This window comes from Crinia signifera, chromosome 6, assembly GCF_055691185.1.
Source record: "Crinia signifera chromosome 6, ASM5569118v1, whole genome shotgun sequence".
NCBI classification, from domain to species: domain Eukaryota; kingdom Metazoa; phylum Chordata; class Amphibia; order Anura; family Myobatrachidae; genus Crinia; species Crinia signifera.
In genome coordinates, this window is record NC_139222.1 from 158,300,797 (window position 1) to 158,320,801 (window position 20,005).

Here is a 20,005-nt window from a genome sequence, read left to right on the forward strand (position 1 = left end):
AAAGAGAAAGCAGGCATATTAACCCTGCCAATATGATGAGATTCTATTAGAACAGGGGTGGGGAACCTTTTTTCTACCGAGGGCCATTTGGAAAATTTGAAAACCCTTCGGGGGCCATATAAAAATTATCAATTATCGGCATATACGCGTGGGCATTATACACAGGGCAGCGGCATATACATGTGGGCATTATACACAGGGCAGCGGCATATACATGTGGGCATTATACACACTGGCAGCGGCATATACATGTGGGCATTATACACAAGGGCAGCGGCATATACATGTGGGCATTATACACACTGGCAGCGGCATATACATGTGGGCATTATACACAGGGCACCGGCATATACATGTGAGCATAATACACAAGGGCAGCGGCATATACATGTGGGCATTATACACAGGGCAGCGGCATATACATGTGGGCATTATACACACGGGCAGCGGCATATACATGTGGGCATAATACACAGGGCAGCGGCATATACATGTGGGCATTATACACAGGGCAGCGGCATATACGTGTGGGCATTATACACAGGGCAGAGGCATATACATGTGGGCATTATACACGCGGGCATCGGCATATACATGTGGGCTTATACACAGGGCAGCGGCATATACATGTGGGCATTATACACACTGACAGCGGCATATACATGTGGGCTTATACACACTGGCAGCGGCATATACATGTGGGCATTATACACAGGGCACCGGGATATACATGTGGGCATAATACACAAGGGCAGCAGCATATACATGTGGGCATTATACACAGGGCAGCGGTATATACGTGTGGGCATTATACACACTGACAGCGACATATACATGTGGGCATTATACACAGTGCAGCGTCATATACATGTGGGCATTATACACACGGGCAGCGGCATATACATGTGAGCATTATTCACACTGGCAGCGGCATATACATGTGGGCATTATACACACGGGCAGCGACATATACATGTGGGCATTATACATACGGGCAGCGGCATATACATGTGAGCATTATTCACACTGGCAGCGGCATATACATGTGGGCATTATACACAGGGCAGCGACATATACATGTGGGCATTATACATACGGGCAGCGGCATATACATGTGAGCATTATTCACACTGGCAGCGGCATATACATGTGGGCATTATACACACGGGCAGCGACATATACATGTGGGCATTATACATACGGGCAGCGGCATATACATGTGGGCTTATACACACTGGCAGCGGCATATACATGTGGGCATTATACACAGGGCAGCGGCATATACATGTGGGCATTATACACACGGGCAGCGGTATATACGTGTGGGCATTATACACACTGACAGCGACATATACATGTGGGCATTATACACAGTGCAGCGTCATATACATGTGGGCATTATACACACGGGCAGCGGCATATACATGTGAGCATTATTCACACTGGCAGCGGCATATACATGTGGGCATTATACACACGGGCAGCGACATATACATGTGGGCATTATACACACGGGCAGCGGCATATACATGTGAGCATTATTCACACTGGCAGCGGCATATACATGTGGGCATTATACACACGGGCAGCGACATATACATGTGGGCATTATACATACGGGCAGCGGCATATACATGTGGGCTTATACACACTGGCAGCGGCATATACATGTGGGCATTATACACAGGGCAGCGGCATATACATGTGGGCATTATACACACGGGCAGCGGCATATACATGTGGGCATTATACACACGGGCAGCGACATATACATGTGGGCAGAGACACCATAAAAAGTGACAGTGTGGAGGAAGGGGGGGTGTCACCCCCAAACAGGTTAATGTGATTATGTCTGATTATGAGAATCAGACATAATCACATTAACCTGTTTGGGGGTGAATCCAGGGGTAAATGACAACCCCTGGATGTGTCAGTCACAGGGGAAGGGAGGGTGAGAGAAGCAGCATTGGCGGGCGCGTCTTCTGCACATCTCCCCCGCCACCCGCCCGGCTATATTACCGATTAATCAGCTGCCCGCCTGCCTATATAACTGATGTATCAGCCGCCCGCCCGCCTATATTACTGATGTATTATCATCCGCCCGCCCGCCCTCCCTCCCTCCTATATTACATACCAGGCGCCGGGGATGGCTGCTACTGCTGCCGCCGGGGAGATGTGTAGAAGACGCGCCCGCCAGTCACAGTGGCTGTGGATGGGATGCGCCGGCAGTGATTGGCGGGCGCGTCTTATGCACATCTCCCCGGCGGCAGCAGCTATCCCCGGCGGCTGGTATGAAATATAGGCGGCCGGGCGGATGATACTTCTGTAATATAGGCGGGCGGGCGGCTGTAATATAGGCAGGTGGGCGGGCCGGACATACTGGGTGTGGTGGCCATATCCAGCCCGCGGGCCGGAGGTTCCCCACCCCTGTTTTAGAATTTTGCCATTTTAGCATCACCCCTTCTCAATAAACCCACGGGGATTAGTAATATTGTATTACCGACATCAGAATCTTAGCCACTGGTACTCTGATAGGGGATGGGGGCTATCGCAAAAAAAAAGATCCTTGTGGGCTCGCCAACCTATGGGCTCAGTGGCTCGCTGCGCTTGCCACAGGTTCCATTCTACCGATTCAAGGAGTCATTTTTTAAAGTGCGAAAGTGCCCTCCAAACATATATCTTTAAGTTCCCAGATCCATGCATTTTCATGGCTGTGATTATGGTTATTGGGAATTTTGTATTGCCTACCTCTGTGCAGGTTGAACTAATCAACAATATTTCCATCTGTCAGGGCTAACTGGTTGGCCCCTGTGGGATCAATTAGTTGCAATTATTTAATCAGCTAATTGAATGCCTCAAAATCGATTTTCATTACATTTGATTATTTTGAGTGGAAAGTGTCAAAATAATTTTAATACTATTGTAGTAAGGAAGGATGAAATGTTCCTAGCCATTTAGAGGAAGAGCTAAAAATGATACGACACACCTTTTGTTTTTGAGGATGTGATACATTTTTTAATGCTTAAATTTGTGAAGTACAAATTAATATTTTCACATGTATTTAACATACCAATGAAAAATATATTATGAGCCTGTCCCAGGGAAGAGCTATCACTGTGCTTCTGGGTCAACTTGGGAGAGTGCACTGCACAATGCAGTATCCCATAATCTACTATAGGCTAGTCACAGGGGTGGGCAATAAGCGGCCCTCCAGCTGTTGATGAACTACACATCCCAGCATGCCTTCTATCAGTTTTAGCGTGGTCAAATAACAAAAGTAAAGTTTTATCATTCCTAATCAATTTGACTATCATTCTGATTTTTTTTATATTGGCAGTTAGTAACATTAAATAATTTGTTCATTTGAACCTTAAAATTCTTTAAAATGAAAAAAAAAAAAACCTGGTTGATTTTGTTTCATGTGTTAAAAAGGTAATTTATTTATTATGTATTATTGACTACATAATTAGCGCTATTGACCGGTATTCAATGCCCTGATTGCGTAAGGGTATTCTATGAATCCTCGCCACTCGCCCTGAGACGAGGTGGAAACGGCGAGTGTGGCCATTAAAATGGCAGGGGACTCACTGCATTTGCGGCAAACCTCGCCATTTAAGGGAATCCTCACCGGCCTCTGCCCAAACATTGAATACGGCGAGGGGGTTTGACGGTGCGGAGGGCTTATTTTCAGTGAGGAGAAGCTATCCTCACAGTACAACCACCCTAGCCGGCTGCATTGAATACCCCTCATTAAAGAAATAACGGTAGAGTTATTTGTTTTTTTTGGTACTTGCGTAGTTTCACGGCGGCACTTCCCTGCGGATTGCATCATATGCAAATTGTATGCAAATAGCATGCAAATATTATGCAAATATTGCATGATATTTGCATACGATTTGCATACAATTCCATACGCGATGCCCCCACTATCCCCGTCACCCCTAAGCATGGCGAGCGCAGTGGTACGCGTCCTCGTGACCTGTTCATACCCCCACTATCCACATCGGCGTGGAGTTGATTTTATAAAGTGAGGCAAACGGACACAAAAAATTATCCCGAAGCGTGGCGAGCGGACACGGATTACTGGACGTGTATTCCGCATCCACTTGCCACCCTACGGGCTTGTTTTACACGGCCGCTCACCACACTTTGGGCTCGGTGGCTCTCTGCGCTCGCCACACTTTATAAAATGAACTCCCTGCCAACGTGGATAGTGGGGGTATGAACAGGTTGGGAGGACGCGTACCGCGGCGCTCGCCATGCTTAGGGGTGACGTGGATAGTGGGGGTGTGCTAAATAGCATCGCGTATCGAATCATATGTGAATCGTATGCAAATATCACATGCGATTTGCATACAATTTGCATGTGATCCGCTGAAAAGTGCTGCCGTGCAACTACACAAGTACGTTTTTTTTTATTTCAATTACCTTTAGAAAACCTTGAGCACCATTTATTAACAATACTAAATACCATAGTGATATGCATTTAGTATTTAACATTAGTGAAGTCCAGGATCATCCCCGTCCTCATCCCCCCGCAAGCCAACTGATGGTGAGTGATCCAATGTCTGCATCCTATGATGCAGGTGGGATCTCGACTTCGGCAGGAGCACCTACTTGTGATAGATGCCTCCTGCTGCATCACCATATAGAGCTACAGTATTAGTGCTGCATCACCAAGGAAGCAGCAGTGATAGCAACTCCAACCACATCTGAATTACCCCCAATATTAAATGACTCTTGTTTGTCAATTACTGAAATGAGGACATAACACCTTTAGTGAGCGCTAAGAAGGGTATGTCTCATTTTAAAATGACTTGACTAAAAATTCATAATACCACTTCTGTGAATTCAGTCCTTTAAGTGTTTATTAACTTATTAGGGGGGTATTCAATCTTCAGGTCACGGCAGGCAAGCTTGCTCGCCCGCCGTGACCCGGTCCCGTTCTCGGTCAGCTCGACCGAGAACATGCAGGCGGGATTCAATGTCCCGCCTGCAGCGGGATGAGAAGGGGGCGTGGCCGCGAGTTGCGGCCGGGAAGTGACGAGCTGCAGCCGGCAGCTCGTCACTTCCCGGATGTTCTCGGCAGAACGAGCCCGACAGCTAGAGATGTCGGGCTCGTTCTGCCGGGAAACCCTGTTCAATGCTGTCGGGGAAGACAGCATTGAATAGGGCCCGTCGAGCATCTCCCCTACGGGAGATGCTCGACGGTGATTGCATACCCCCCTTAGTCTTTAAAACAGAACTTGGGGCCTTTGGAGTAAGAGACATCCTGGGCCAATGGATTTTTTTTGTTCACCTTTGTTCACATGTAGTGTAGGAAAACATCTCTAAAGGTGCCCATACACTGGTGTGATTTGGCCTGTTCTCATCCAATTCCGACAATTAGGTCCAATATATTGGATGAAAACTGGCCAAATTAGAGATGTTTGACATCAGTTCGGACCCGATGTGCATTCCTGAGCATTGGATCGGATTCTGTGATCCTATGTGCAGCACATAGGATTAATCGGAATCAGATCCATCAGTGGAACATCTATGTTGTTTTGTAGCACCCGCAATGTATCGCACCAAACTTCCCTTAAACCCCACGGCAGCTCCCAGGAAGTCCTTATACATGTGATAAATCACATGCCATTTATTGCATGTAAAAAATGGCACATCAAGTGCCAAATCATATGGAAGCCCTCCCAGAGAGCTGCCAGGGGAGTTCATGGGAAATCAGGTCCGACTTGTCCTGAGAAAAGTTGGACCTGTGTATGGGCACCTTAAGAATGACAATTGGCTCATTGGCATAATAGTTATTGGAGTGTTTAAATAATAAAAAATGGTGACATTTCTCTCCCATCACAGGATCCTGAACCACTCTGCCTCCTACAGTACCAAACACAAGAAATAGAAGAACAGAGGGAAAGATACCAGCTATGCCAAGTGGCAGAGGAGCACAGGGATCGGTACCCTTTGTGTCAGGTTCCAGAAGAGCCGATAGAAAGATACACTTTATGCGAAGATCCCGAGGAACAGGAAAGATTCCAGCTTTGTCCAGTAGAGGAAGAAGAGAGAGAACGATACTCACTGTGTCAGGTGACTGAGGAGCAGAGGGAGCGATACCCTTTGTGTCAGTTGCCTGAAGAGCAGAGGGAGCGCTACCCCCTGTCTCAAGTCCCAGAGGAGGAAAGTGTACGGTACCCAATGGCAGTAGAAGAAAAGAGAGAGCATTACCCCTTGGTTCAGGCTGTGTTTGGGAACCCTGAACCATCCCAAACTGAAGCTTTTGACCTCCATCTGCCCAATTACTTCCGCTCCCGCAGCCACAGCTACCTCCGTGCCATTCAGGCCGGCTGCTCCCAAGATGACGACACTACATCCTTGCAGTCCATGTCTCCCCCTTTACCAATCACCAGCCGGACACTCCCCAGACACATCGGTGAGTTAACAATAGCAGGACTAGGTCCTTAAGACAACTTGCAGAGCCTCACATTGCTTCAGACACATCAACCCCAAAGTCTGTCATGCATCTCACCCTAAGCCAATAAACTTTTTAAAGCTGTGCTACATCTGCCAGAATGACTGAGCATTACAGTAGATAAAGCTTTATCTGGCATAGTATATGTTGCTCATTCATATTCATAACTCAATGTAATCTCTCCATAAGTCTTTAACTAATTGCAGCAATGCTGTATAAAGTATCACTGTGTCATATAACACTATCCCAGGCCATTCTAGGTCATTTCATTACCATATAATGCAGCACTATTCTAAATATTATTCAGGTAATCACTCTGTACAATCCCTGGCATTGTTCCATGTGATCATCTTGCCATCTACATCTACAATGCCATTTCTCATGAAGCTCTGGTTGTGTTATAGGGGTGTATTCAATGCCTTTTGCGAGCTGTGACAGTGAGCAGTGCAGCTTGCTCGCTGTCACAGCTCGCAGGGTCAGTATTCAACTGACCCCCTGCACACGCTGTTTCCCCCTCGCTAGGTTTTTGGAGTGAGGGGGAAATGACGTATGCAGTCGTTAAAATAGTGAGGCTCGCTGTTTGGGGGAATCCCTGGTGCATTAAATAGGGTGAGCGGCCGTTGCGGGGGTCAAATGGCGAGGATCACTTGTTTTTGGCGATCCCCACCATTTAACCCCCTCCCTTTGTTATCCCTTGCATAGGGTATGTGGATGGTATGTACACGTTTTTTGGCACTGGAGCAAGGTGGAATCAATTAATAAATGATGGCAGTATTAGAGATTGCATATATATATATATATATATATATATATATATATATATATATGCAATCTATGGGCCTTAACCTAATTCTATCTGCACATGTTATATCTGCCCCACCGGCAGTGCACATGGTTTTGTCCATTTGAGAAGGAATGTGCTTCTAAGAGTGAACCAGAATAAGGCCCAATATCAGGTTTGCAGTGCTGCACAGACCATTTTGTTCACGGATAATGTATAATGGCTATACACAGAATCTGATATCGTTAGTCAGCTGTACACATGTTATATTAGCAAGTGTGTAACCAGCCTTAGCTACATCCACATATATTCATCAGATATTTTTGAATTATTTTTTTTATTTATATATGTAACAATGTTCCCAACAGGAATGTATGAAACCGCTGGGTAGTGTTTATGTGTGCTTTTTTCATTCTCTTTATTGCCTTAGCATTCGCATAGTGAAACAGTAAATAAAAGGAACTATTCATATATTTATTAGTAAAATCAGTTCATGCTGCAGAGATATTTCTTATTCATGACCTTATTATAGGTGCCTTGCTGTGTGCAAAGTGCCTATTAAGTAAGTCAATTGCTTGTATTATTACTTTTCACAAAACACATTGAAAACAATGCTATCACAAATGGAAAATAATTTTCCAATCAATGTGCTGTTTCAGTCAGTCTGCTAAATAATTGGCATATATCAATATTTGTAGTATAACTCTAAAACTATACATTTTTAATGGGCATTCTAATGTAAAATGACTTGCTTATTTGGTTCTTTCTGCCATTTAAACCAATGTCTCTGATAGATTGTTGGTAGCATTTATCATAGCGGATCTGTTCCCAGATGGGGATACACATCAGCACATTTTGAGACCTATACGGTGTTGTAAACTACTGACAACAAATGATGGCGGTATATGTACTTAGATAATTAAAGGTTAGCATAATCCCCATTCTTGTTCACATGCACTGTAATATGATGTCTTAAATGGTAAATATATGGTGCTGGTCTATATAGGCCACATTGAGAGCACGGGCCATTGCTGAATTTTTCCTACAAAAGGAAGCCATTTCCCAGCTCTGTTATCTGACTGAGGTGTTGTAGACTATTGGGGTTGGTAATGAAGAGACAGAACCCTACCCAGATGTTACTACCATGGGTGCTACTTACCAGACTGCCTCTTTGGTAAATGGAAGAAAGGGAAAAATAAATGAATATTTTTAAAGAAAGTTTGGTACTTGTGTATTAGCAGGGCGCCCAATTATCATACGTACGCTAGCGTAGGGAAATTGCATCACATCGCATGGGCCGTTTTTGTGCCGTGTGATGCGATGCGATTTTCCTATGTAAATTATTCACTGCTCTCTTGGCCCCAGTGGATCACATCGCATCGCACCTCCCGCAAAATCGCATGTGATCACATGCGATTTTATAGGGTGCGATGCCATTATATTATCTATACACTTGTATGACATGCAAGGAGGTTTTAGGCACCCCCCCACACACACACTATCCACGCCACCCCGAAGCGTTGTATACCCCCACTATCCACATCTGTGCGGAGTTGAGTTTAAATAGTGTGGCATGCGCATCGAACCACCGAGCCCAAAGCGTGGGCTCGGTTCGCTTGCCACGCTTCGGTCTCGTGGCTCGCTGCACTCGCCAGACTATATCAAATCAACTCCACGCCTAGGTGGATAGTGGGGGTATGAAAAGGTCGGGAGGACGAGTTCTGCCGCCGCTCGCCACACTTCGGGGTGGTGTGGATAGTGGGGGGTGCCTAAAACCTCATTCCATGTCATACAAGTGTATAGCTAATGTAATGGCATCATACCCTATAAAATCGCATGCGATCACAAGTGATTTTGTGGGAGGTGCAATGCGATGTGATGCGATGCGATCCGCCGGGGCCAAGAGAGCAGTGAATAAATTACATAGGAAAATCGCATCACATCGCACGGCACTAAAACAGCCCATGCGATGCGATTTTCTTACGCAGAATTGCCCACTAAGCAATTTGCTTAGTGGGCGCCCTGCTAATACACATGTACCAAAAGTTTTTATTAATCCCTTTAAGTGACAAGTAAATTTGTCAAAATAGGTGTGAAGATTGCCAAGCAAACTATTCCATTCATCATAATTACCTGTAGTGTTTACCTTATACAGGAAATATAATCATTTTTTACACATTTTTTATTTGAATATATATAACAAATGTGAGCGACGCTGGCAATTTTAGTGGATATTTTGCACATATTTCACAGAGATGTTGGCACTCAAAGGGTTAATGAATTATTAATGGTGAAATTTGCTGTTTCTATAGGTCATATATAAGCATGGGAAAATGTAAGTAGATGAGCAAAAGGTTTGACTTCACCTTTGTAGAGCATATGTGGTACCTTCCATACATATTTATGTACTTAGTAAACTTTGCTTATTTATGTACTTAGTAACCTTTGCTTATTACAAGTACATTTATTTACGGTTGTTCAAGTATTTTGCTCTAAATATATTTAAGCCCTATTTAGCCTTTTCCACTTTATACTGAACGTCATGCCATATGCTTGTGCGACTTCTCTGAGTGGAGACGTCGCATGTGGTCCCCTTTGAGCCACCGGCAGCAGGTTCACATACAATAGGGGGGATGCCCATCATTTTATGGGCATCCCCAAGAAAACGCTGGGCACTCGTCTGGGAACGCAGGCATGCCGATCCCTGCTCAGTTAAGACTGACTTTTATTTCTGAAGGGGAGAAAAATCATTCGATGATCAGTGACCATCAAATGATTTCTCTCCCCTTCAGGATGCATGGGAGGGAATGTGTTCACGTACTTCCCCTCGCATGGTACCAAGAGGATTCGGTGGCTGGGGGGTTGGCCATTTGACCGGGCTGCGTTTCAGCGCATAACGATTCGGCGTTTACCAAGCCATCCTGAATTTGGACTTGAGTGAACTGCTTTGAATATGATATGCTTAATAGATCATTGTTCAGAATGACCCTTTTGGTGATGAATGTGGCGGATCTAGCAGGAGAAATGCTAAATGTAGCTTTGCTCTATATATTTGCAGGCTACCGCCGACCAGATGCAATCTATAAATTAAATATCATGGTGGTTCTTGTATCTCTGCTACTCCAGTTCTTCCTGGCAGAAAGAGACCATTGAAATAAATGATTTATCGATTAAATCAAGTCACTGGTTTTTTTTTAATAAAAAGAGCTTTACCCCACTACTAGATAATAATTAATGGGAGAAGGCTGGTAGATAAAATACGTGATTTACTCAACACAGCAACCAATAAGAAAACAATTATTATAGCAACGGCAGGATAAAAAAAAGTGCATTTAGAGGCCATTCAGCTATTTACTTATGCTGTGTTCCTCTATGATACATCAAATTTCGAGTCAGAATGTATTAACCCATTGAGTGCCAACGTTGTGGTGAGAGATCCGCAAAAATGCCAGCATCACATTTAGTATAAATAAATACAAATACAGCCAAATCAATGAATCGAAGCTTAGTTAAATATTTCACACAAAAAAATAACAGTCACTGTGATCGATGTTGGCATTTTTTGCAGATATTTTGAGGATCTCTCACAGCAACGTTGGCACTCAAAGGGTTAATCACTTGTCTATAATATCAGTGATCAAATGGGGGGTTAGGAATGTATACAGTAATAACCACTGGCGTAACTAAGCTACCGCAGCCCCCGCCATGGCGGGGAGGCGCAGAGTAACTATGGGCGCCTGGGGGGCTGCGGTGCTATAGTTACCCGCTACGCTGCTGCCCGGCCGCATCTGCGGTCACTGCCCGTCACTCGCTCCCGGCGCCGGCTCCTGCTGATAATGAAAAGTGACACTTAGAAAATGGCTGCCCCCGTATTGCAGACAGTTTTGGCAGCCATTTTCTAAGAGTCACTTTTCATTATCAGCAGGAGCCGGTGCCGGGAGCGAGTGACGGGACAGTGACGCAGATGCGGCCGGGCAGCAGCGCGACAGGTATGGGTATGAAGGGGGGGGGGGGGTTTCGCAGTCGCGCCGGGGGGGGGGGGTTTCGCAGTCGCGCCGGGGGGGGGACATTCCCGCAGAACGGATGGTGTAATGGTTAGCATTACTGCCTCACAGCATTGAGGTCATGGGTTTCATCCCCACCATGGCCCTAACTGTGCAGAGTTTGTATATTCTCCCCGTGCTTGTGTGGGTTTCCTCCCACATTCCAAAAATATACAGGTAGGTTAATTGGCTCCCAACAAAATTAACCCTAGAATGTCTGTGTGTGCATGTACATGTGGTAGGGAATATAGAGTGTAAGCTCCACTGGGGCAGAGACTGATGTGAATGGTCAAATATTCTCTGTAAAGCGCTGCGGAATCTGTGTGCGCTATATAAGAAACTGTTAATAAATAATAATAAATAATAAATCCCGCTCAGGGCCACCAGTGCCCCAGGTTAAGGAGGGGGCAGTAGGGAATTCCCACTGCCACCCGCTGGGCAGCAGTGAATAGATGCTGTGCACATGTGCACAGCATCTATTCCCGCAGGCAGATGGGCAGCAGTGGCAAAATGAGGTGTGGCCTCGCGTGAGTGATGTCATTTGAAAGCCATGCCCCCTTGTCGCGAGGCCATGCCCCCAAATTTCAGGCGCACACCTGCATGTGTTATTTATTTAAACAGTATTGTATGGCAGAGTACAGTTATTTTATATATTTGTAAATATTTTTATGTAGCTTTTGCCAAATTATTCAACAGCAAAGGTACCCTGCACATTTCTGCTGTCTGACAGTTTTTTTCGCCAAAAAACAAACAAACAAAAAACAGGATATATTATTCAAGTTTGGGGCAACATGCATGATTTTTTTATTCTGTGAACTTTTACTTGAGCTGACCCTAACCCTACTCGCATAGGACCCATTTAATAAAGGATTACATATGCAATGTGATCTGGGCGGGATTTGGTTAAATGTATGTCCCTGGAGACGCATGGACAACCTTCGCCAGGTGCCAGGGGTTTTGTGCATGCGTGGTCAGTGCTATGCCTCTGCTGACCGCACCATCCCATCCTACCAGCAGGAGCAGCTTATAGGTTACAATGGGCTACTGCCATCTCAGAATGGCAATAAGTCCAGGACCCACTGCGATGCTGCCCGATGTGGATACATCGGACAGCATTACATCTCCCATAGAAACCTATGGGGGTTGCTGATGGCAGCGGTGCAGGAGGGATCACAGCAGGGATCCTCCTAGATATATTCAGGTGATAATTAATATTTGCGGCTAACACCCATTTTTGGGGAATTAGTCCCAAATATTACATAATAAAGTTGCCCCATAAATGAGATTAGCTTCCAAACCTATCTACTGGCCTGATTCAGTGTTGGCCGCTATCCGGGGGTGCCACAACCTTTTTTAGTTTGGGGGGGGGAGGGGCATCAAGATTTATTTTAATTTTGGCGCTCCTAAATCCCTAAAGGTGCCCCTTCAAGGACAGCTGGACAAGAATTTCTTGTCGCGGTTGACGATATATTAAGAAATATATTTTCGCTCATATGTATTTAAATAATCACATCCAGGAACATGTGCTCCGATAGGAAACCCATCCCAGCAGTGTGTAAGCTAAAGTGATCTCAGGGGGTGTCATGAGGAAGGGTGTGAGGGGAAAAAGGGGAGCTGAAGAGGTGATAATTAATATTTGCAGATAACACCCCTTTTTGGGGAATTAGCCCCAAATATATTATATGGGCCCCAGAAATAAGATTAACTTTCAAACTTATCTATTGGTCTGATTCAGTGTTGGACACTATTCAGGGGTGCCACAACCATTTTTAAGGGGGGTGTCAAGATTTATTTTCATTGTGGCACTCCTAAATCTCTAAAGATGCCCCCTCAAGGACAGCTGGACTTACCCACCACACCACCTATCTGAAAAACAGCATAGAGGATAGTAGTGTATTAGAAGTAAAATACAAACATTAAATGGCCCATTCACTGTTTATTGAGGTGTCACGAGGAAATGGTGTGAGAGGAAAAAGGGGAGCTGAAGGTGAAGAGGTGAGAAACATATGTAGTGTGCGGGTGCATTCCTGGTCTTTGAGGAAGGGATAGCCCACAATAATTAGTCACACATTATAGAGGTTGGAACTGGGAGCAAGGAAGGAGGAGGGCTCTGGAGGCAGGCAGAGAAGGGCTGTGGGGAGGGAGGAGTTGGAGCAGTTGGAAAGGGGATTATGTCCACCCTGATACTGCCTGTATTAACTGTAGATGAAGGCAGCACTGGGTCCAGGACTGGTGCCTCTCAAATATTTCAGTGGGTGCAAGTCACACCAATGCCTCCACTGTTCCAGCTCCTATGATGCTATCCCATACATAGCTAAAGTGCCAAAATATACAAATGCTAGTTTTTAAACATTTCTGAGATGGGCTTTGCAAAAAGTGAAACGTCAACTGTGCAGATCTGCCTGCTGGTCCGTGCACTCCTTCGTCTGCTGCTCTAATTAGAACTGTATGGCTCACATGGGCGAGGGGGCAAAAAGTACTAAAGTACCGTTGTCTGGGGGCGCTGTCAGGGCCGGCGACAGGGGGGGGTCAAGGGGGACATGTGTGACGGGCCCCGGCGATCTGAAGGGCCCCAGAGCCCGGCCGGGGCCCGTCTGTGTCTTGATGTATGTGTGAGGTCTTTTCTACACTCACATATCCTGCAGTGCTATGCGCGCTGGCGCCGCTGCGCCGGGTCTCTCCATCCGTCCTCCCTGTCAGACTCAGTCCCCTCCCTGCCGGCCGTCCTGCCCAGCGGTGTTTGATTGACACTTACAGTGTCCGACGCAGCGGCCGCCCGCCCCCTGCTGCTTCAGCGACGAGCGTCGCATGGGCATGGCATCTAGCATCCAGGTCCCCAGCGCGCTCCAACCCCATCCTGCTGCGGCCAGCGTGTCTGCCCTGCTGTGTATGGGAGGGATCCAGGCAGCAAAACAAAAAAAGTAAGTTGAGGAGATCTCTAAACTTGCTCACAATTTGAGTTAATGTACATTGGGGATGTATTAAGTTATGGGGAGTGTGTGAACAATTGATGTTCTGGGCATATGAATGGTGTGGGGACATGTTCTGGGCAAATGAGGGTTATAGGGACATGTGCTGAACATATGAGGGATGTGGGGACATGTGCTGGACATATGAGGGATGTAGGGGCATGTGCTGGGCATATGAGGGATGTGGGGGCATGTGCTGGACATATGAGGGATGTGGGGGCATGTGCTGGACATATGAGGGATGTGGGGGCATGTGCTGGGCATATGAGGGATGTGGGGGCATGTGCTGGACATATGAGGGATGTGAGGGCATGTGCTGGACATATGAGGGTTATAGGGACATGTGCTGGACATATGAGGGTTATAGGGACATGTGCTGGACATATGAGGGTTATAGGGACATGTGCTGGACAAATGAGTGGTGTGGGGACATGTGCTGGACATATGAGGGATGTGGGGGCATGTGCTGGACATATGAGGGTTATAGGGACATGTGCTGGACATATGAGGGATGTGGGGGCATGTGCTGGACATATGAGGGTTATAGGGACATGTGCTGGACATATGAGGGATGTGGGGGCATGTGCTGGACAAATGTTATTTTGTTACTAATAAAACTATAGTGTTTTTCTGTTACTCTATTACTATTGATGAAAACATATTTCATTAACTATCAGGGGGTAACATATAGCAATTTAGGGGGCGCCAAAATGAGATTATATCTTGCCCCCCCCAACCTAAAAACGTTCCAGCGCCACTGATGGCTCATATTCTTTATACAAGGTCAACAGTGATAAATTGGAAACACTAGCATGTCACCTCCTCCCTCACTTAGAGGTGTTACCTACCAATAACAATCAATCAGATCCTAGCTATTAGCTTCTAGAAGGTTCTAGATACAAGGTAAGTAGACTATATGGTTGCTATGGGCCAGAGTCAAGCTGATTGAAATATTTAACTTTCACTATGGCAGCGTTACTGTGAGAGAGAACTCGGCCACATACACTTCCATTACATGCACACAACCAGGCCTGCCATCAGGAATTTTGGGGCCCCGGATTGGAAATGACCAATCCAGTCTGGGCTCCAGCCCCCCCTCCCACTCCTCACTTGACTTATCACAATCGAGATCCTGCTCCCCCATCTCCTGTTAGCTGAGCTGCAGCCTGGAGGTCCCGAAGCGCAGGCTTCTTCAACTCAGGATGTCGGCGGCCAATTAAAATGCAGCACCGACTGGTGATCCAATCAGAGCTCGTGTACTGGCAGCCGCTCTGATTGGCTGCCGGTACGTGAGCTCTGATTGGCTCAAAAGCCAGGGCAGCTTTTTAATTGGCTGCCGGCGTCCTGGGTTGAATAAGCCTGCGCTCCGGGACCTGCTTTGTTCAGCACAGCAGAGGCAGTTGGGGGGGGGGGGGGGGGCGGTTGCGGTGGGCAAAATGAGCCTTCTAGAGGCCGGGGCCCGGGACAGCTATACACACAACGTCCCCCTATTGGCAGACCTGCCCACAACACAGGTTTTTTTTGCATATATAAATACTTCCTTTTTTAGTCTCCAACAAGATTTACAATCGCTTTGCGTTTGTCTCCTCATTCATTGTGATTTAATAATCGACTGCATGAGCTATCTTAAGCAATTTTGGAATGCACAGTAAGGGTTTCCAAGGATACTCAAGGATGTGCAGAAGCAAAACATCGCTCATCTGCGAAAAAGTTGGCATTACATCCAACTCTGACTCAGGCCATATGTCATCTGTTGCAAACTGGCAAGAAAGGTGCAATGTGACTGCATTGGAACATTTAAAATAGTATTTTTTCTGCACTTTTCAAATAAAAAATAAATAAGCCAGTGATGCTGGGAAGTGGCTGGAAGTCATCACGGTCCTTGTTTCCTAGCACGGTGCCCATCGCATGGCATTGTGTACCTTATTTAGTGGTGTGCGATGCGTGCGATGCTTGTACAATTAAATATCGCATAGCATCGCATGCCAGCAAATGGTATGCCCGGGACAGCATTGCGAGCCCCAAAATTCCTGATGGCAGGCCAGGTTGTGCAATGTGATTTTTAATTGTACAAGCACCCATACCATGAGATGTGATGGGTGCTTACAATGAGATGTAGCCCCCAGTATCCATGCCATCCCGAAGCGTTGCGAGCGCAGCGTGCCCTGCGAGGGGCCGTGGTACGCATCCTCCAACCTTTTCATACCCCCACTATCCACGTCGGATTTTGCATCGATTTTAGATAGTGTGGCGAAAGCAGCAAGCCCCGCAAGGGGACGCGGAATATGAGCCCAAAGCGTGGCGAGCGCAGTGAGCCCTGCGAGGTGATGCGGAATACATGTAAAGTAATCCGTGTCCCCTCGCGCAGCGAGCCCCGCGAGGGAACGCGGAATACATGTAAAGTAATCCGTGTCCCCAAGCTTCGGGCTCGGTGGCTCGCTGCGCACATCACACTGTCTAAAATCAACTCCATGCCAATGTGGATAGAGGGAGTATGAAAAAGTCGGAGGATGCGTACCGCCGCCCATTGTGGGGCTCGCCACGCTTCGGGATGGAGTGTATACTGGGGGTTACATCTCATTGTAAGCACCCATCACATCTCATGGCATGGGTGCTTGTACAATTAAAAATCTCATCGCATCGCATGCATCGCATGCCGCAGTATTCCAGGGGATGGAAATCGTGGGCGCCGTTCTAGTAAAAAAGTACCGTCATCACTTACCCTATATGATGGAGGGAGGGAGGTGCCTCCAGGGGAGCATGATTAGTCAGCACTGCTCAGATTAGATAAATAAAGGGTAATTACACCGTTACACTGCTGCTCCATTCTGTACAAGATGTGTGTCTGTTGATGCACTGGCAGTGGACAAAATACAGTGATAGAAGATCAGCACCGGAACATCGGAAGGATCAATATTGCCAAGCCAGAATACAAACAGCCCATCAGTGAGTATGTGGGGTGGGTTAGAGTCAGGCCAGGTATGGAAAGGTTAAGGATAGGCTGCTGGGAAGGAGGTTTAGACACCAAGAAGGGGGAATTAGGGTTAGGCTGTGGGGTGAGAGGGTTAGGTTTAGTGGGTGGAGTACAGGGGTTAGGTTTAGGCACTAGCTGAGAGTGTTATTGTTGGACTGCGTGGGGGGTTGGAGAGAGTTAGGCTGCAGGAAAATGAGAGTTATGATAGACTTACCTTTGGTTAACTCTCTTTCTTCGAGGTTCATGGGACCCACAGGGTGACATTGGTGATGTAGGTGGATCCAGAGGGCTGTGGCACCAATCAGCAAAGCTTTGAGGCATCCCAGGATGCATGCACGGCTCCTCTCCCCTATAACCCTGTCTCAGCTCCTCAGTTTTGTTAACCGGTCAATAGCAGGAAGCAGAGAAAGAGGAAGACAGGGGATGAACATACCAGAGCACTCCTATATAGACAGAGTAAGGGAAGTAGTGACAAAGGTTGTTTAAATCACATCTTGTATATCCCAAGGAATACCTAAGGGTGGATGCCCTGTGGGTCCCATGAACCTCGAAGAAAGAGAGTTAACCGAAGATAAGTCTACCATAACTCTTGCTTTCTTCTTTGGGTTTCAAAATCCCCACAGGGTGACATTGGGGATGTCCAATAGCAGTACTCAAGGGAGAGTACCACATTGCAGCCTTGTACACTTGCTCAGCTAACGCCCCTCGCATGCCGCCCATGAGGGACCCACCAACCTGGTAGAATGTGCATGAATACACAGTGGTAATGGAAGATCAGCTTGTTGGTAAGCCTGCTGAATGACCAATCGTATCCAGTGAGCCACAGTTTGTTTGTTCTCTGGCCAGCTCCTATTGTGGAAACTGTAGAGCACAAATAATGCATCTGACTTCCGAATAAAAGCAGTTAGAGCCCTAACTACATCCAAAGAACACTCAGCCTGAGACAGATCCTCTGAGTTAAAGGCAACAATTTCCTGGTTCATATGAAACTTTAGGGAGGTGTGTAGATCTGGTTTTCAGAACCGCCCTGTCTGAGTGGAAGATAAGAAAAGGGGGACGGCATGAGAAAGCAGTCAAGTCCGATACACGTCTAGCAGACGCAATTGCCAACAGGGAAACCGTCTTAGCTGTGAGCCACTTGAAGTCTACTGTGTGCAGTGGTTCGAAAGGAGGTTCCCTAAAGCCTGCGAAACTAAGGACAGATCCCACGGTGTCATTGGTGGCACATATGGAGGTTGGATCAGGGTTGTCAACCCTCGCGGAATGGCCGGGAGGATCCCAAAAATCAGGTCCCCCTCCTGGTCCCCCCCCCCCCCCCGGAAAGGTGGGCAACCGTCCCAGATCCCGCGCCCCCCCCCCCCTTCATGTACCTGGTGGCGATGGAAGCGTTAAATTGCCGTGATTCGCGGCTTTCCGGTGGAAGGGCGGGGCTAAATATGCAAATTGCGCTTATTTAGCCCCGTCCCCTCATCGGAGACCCGCATATTGCAGTATTTGCCTTAATGGGGACAGGGACTGATGATGTCTCCATCAGGCCCCACCCCCAGAAGTGATGTTGACAGTCTCCTCTCTGGGGTTCTACCGGAGAGGAGACTATAAAAGTCGGCAACCCTGGGTTGGATATGTATCACTCCTTGAAGAAAAGTACATATGTCTGGGATAAATGCAATCTTCCATTGGAACCAGATGGAAAGGGCTGAGATATGCACTTTCAATGAAGCTAGGGTACTTGTTTCCTAGCACGGCCACAATTGCGGCCATCGGGTGTAATTTTTAGTGGCCTGCGACGCGACCGACGCGATGCCCCCGATTTTTCCATTGAAATGCATTGAAAACAGTGAAAATCGCGTCGGTCGGGTCGTATGCGGCAAAAAATGCTTAAACGGTCCACACGCGATGGCCGCGATTTCCCCATAGGGAACAATGTTAAATGCCTCAATTTACCCGCGATGACCGCGATTTCCCATAGGAAACAATGTTAAATGGGTCAATTTACCCAAATCATCATAGGGAACAATGGTAAATGGGCCAGAAACCCCAAAAAACACCCCTGAACATTGACATGTCCCCCCAAAAGTATTTCACGCCACCCCGCGATCAACGTGAACCCGAAGCGTGGCGAGCGCAGCGAGCCCGCGAGGGGCGGCGGTACGCGTCCTCCGACCTTTTCATACCCCCACTATCCACGTCGGCGTGGAGTTGAGAATAGAATAGTGTGGCGAGCGCAGCGAGCCACCGAGCCCGAAGCGTGGCGAGCGCAGCGAGCCCCGCGAGGGGACGCGGATACCTTCACAGGTAAACGCGTCCCTTCGCGGGCTTCACAGGTATCCGCGTCCCCTCGCGGGGCTCGCTGCGCTCGCCACACTATTCTATTCTCAACTCCACGCCGACGTGGATAGTGGGGGTATGAAAAGGTCGGAGGACGCGTACCGCCACCCATCGCGGGCTCGCTGCGCTCGCCACGCTTCGGGTTCGCGTTGATCGCGGGGTGGCCTAAACTACTTTTGGGGGGACATTTCAATGTTCAGGGGTGTTTTTGGGCCATTTACCATTGTTCCTATGATAATTTGGTTAAATTGAGCCATTTCACATTGTTTCCTATGGGAAATCATGGTCATCGCGGGTAAATTGAGGCATTTAACATTGTTCTCTATGGGGAAATCGCGGGCATCGCGTCTGGCCCATCGCACCCGATTTTTTAGTGCATGCGATGGCCGCGATGCCCACGATTTTACACCCGATGACCACGATCATGATCGTTGTGGCCGTGCT

At 47.1% G+C, this 20,005-nt stretch overlaps 1 protein-coding gene across 4 annotated transcripts in view; it reads left to right on the top strand.

The window, feature by feature from the left end:
- DLGAP4 (DLG associated protein 4) overlaps window positions 1-20,005 on the top strand; it is a 157,648-nt gene that overhangs the window by 75,823 nt on the left and 61,820 nt on the right. For all 4 annotated transcript variants that reach the window (XM_083147772.1, XM_083147774.1, XM_083147771.1 and 1 more), the window contains one exon: window positions 5,854-6,427. In XM_083147772.1, coding sequence (XP_083003898.1) covers window positions 5,854-6,427 — 574 coding nt within the window. The remainder of the gene's footprint in view (window positions 1-5,853; window positions 6,428-20,005) is intronic.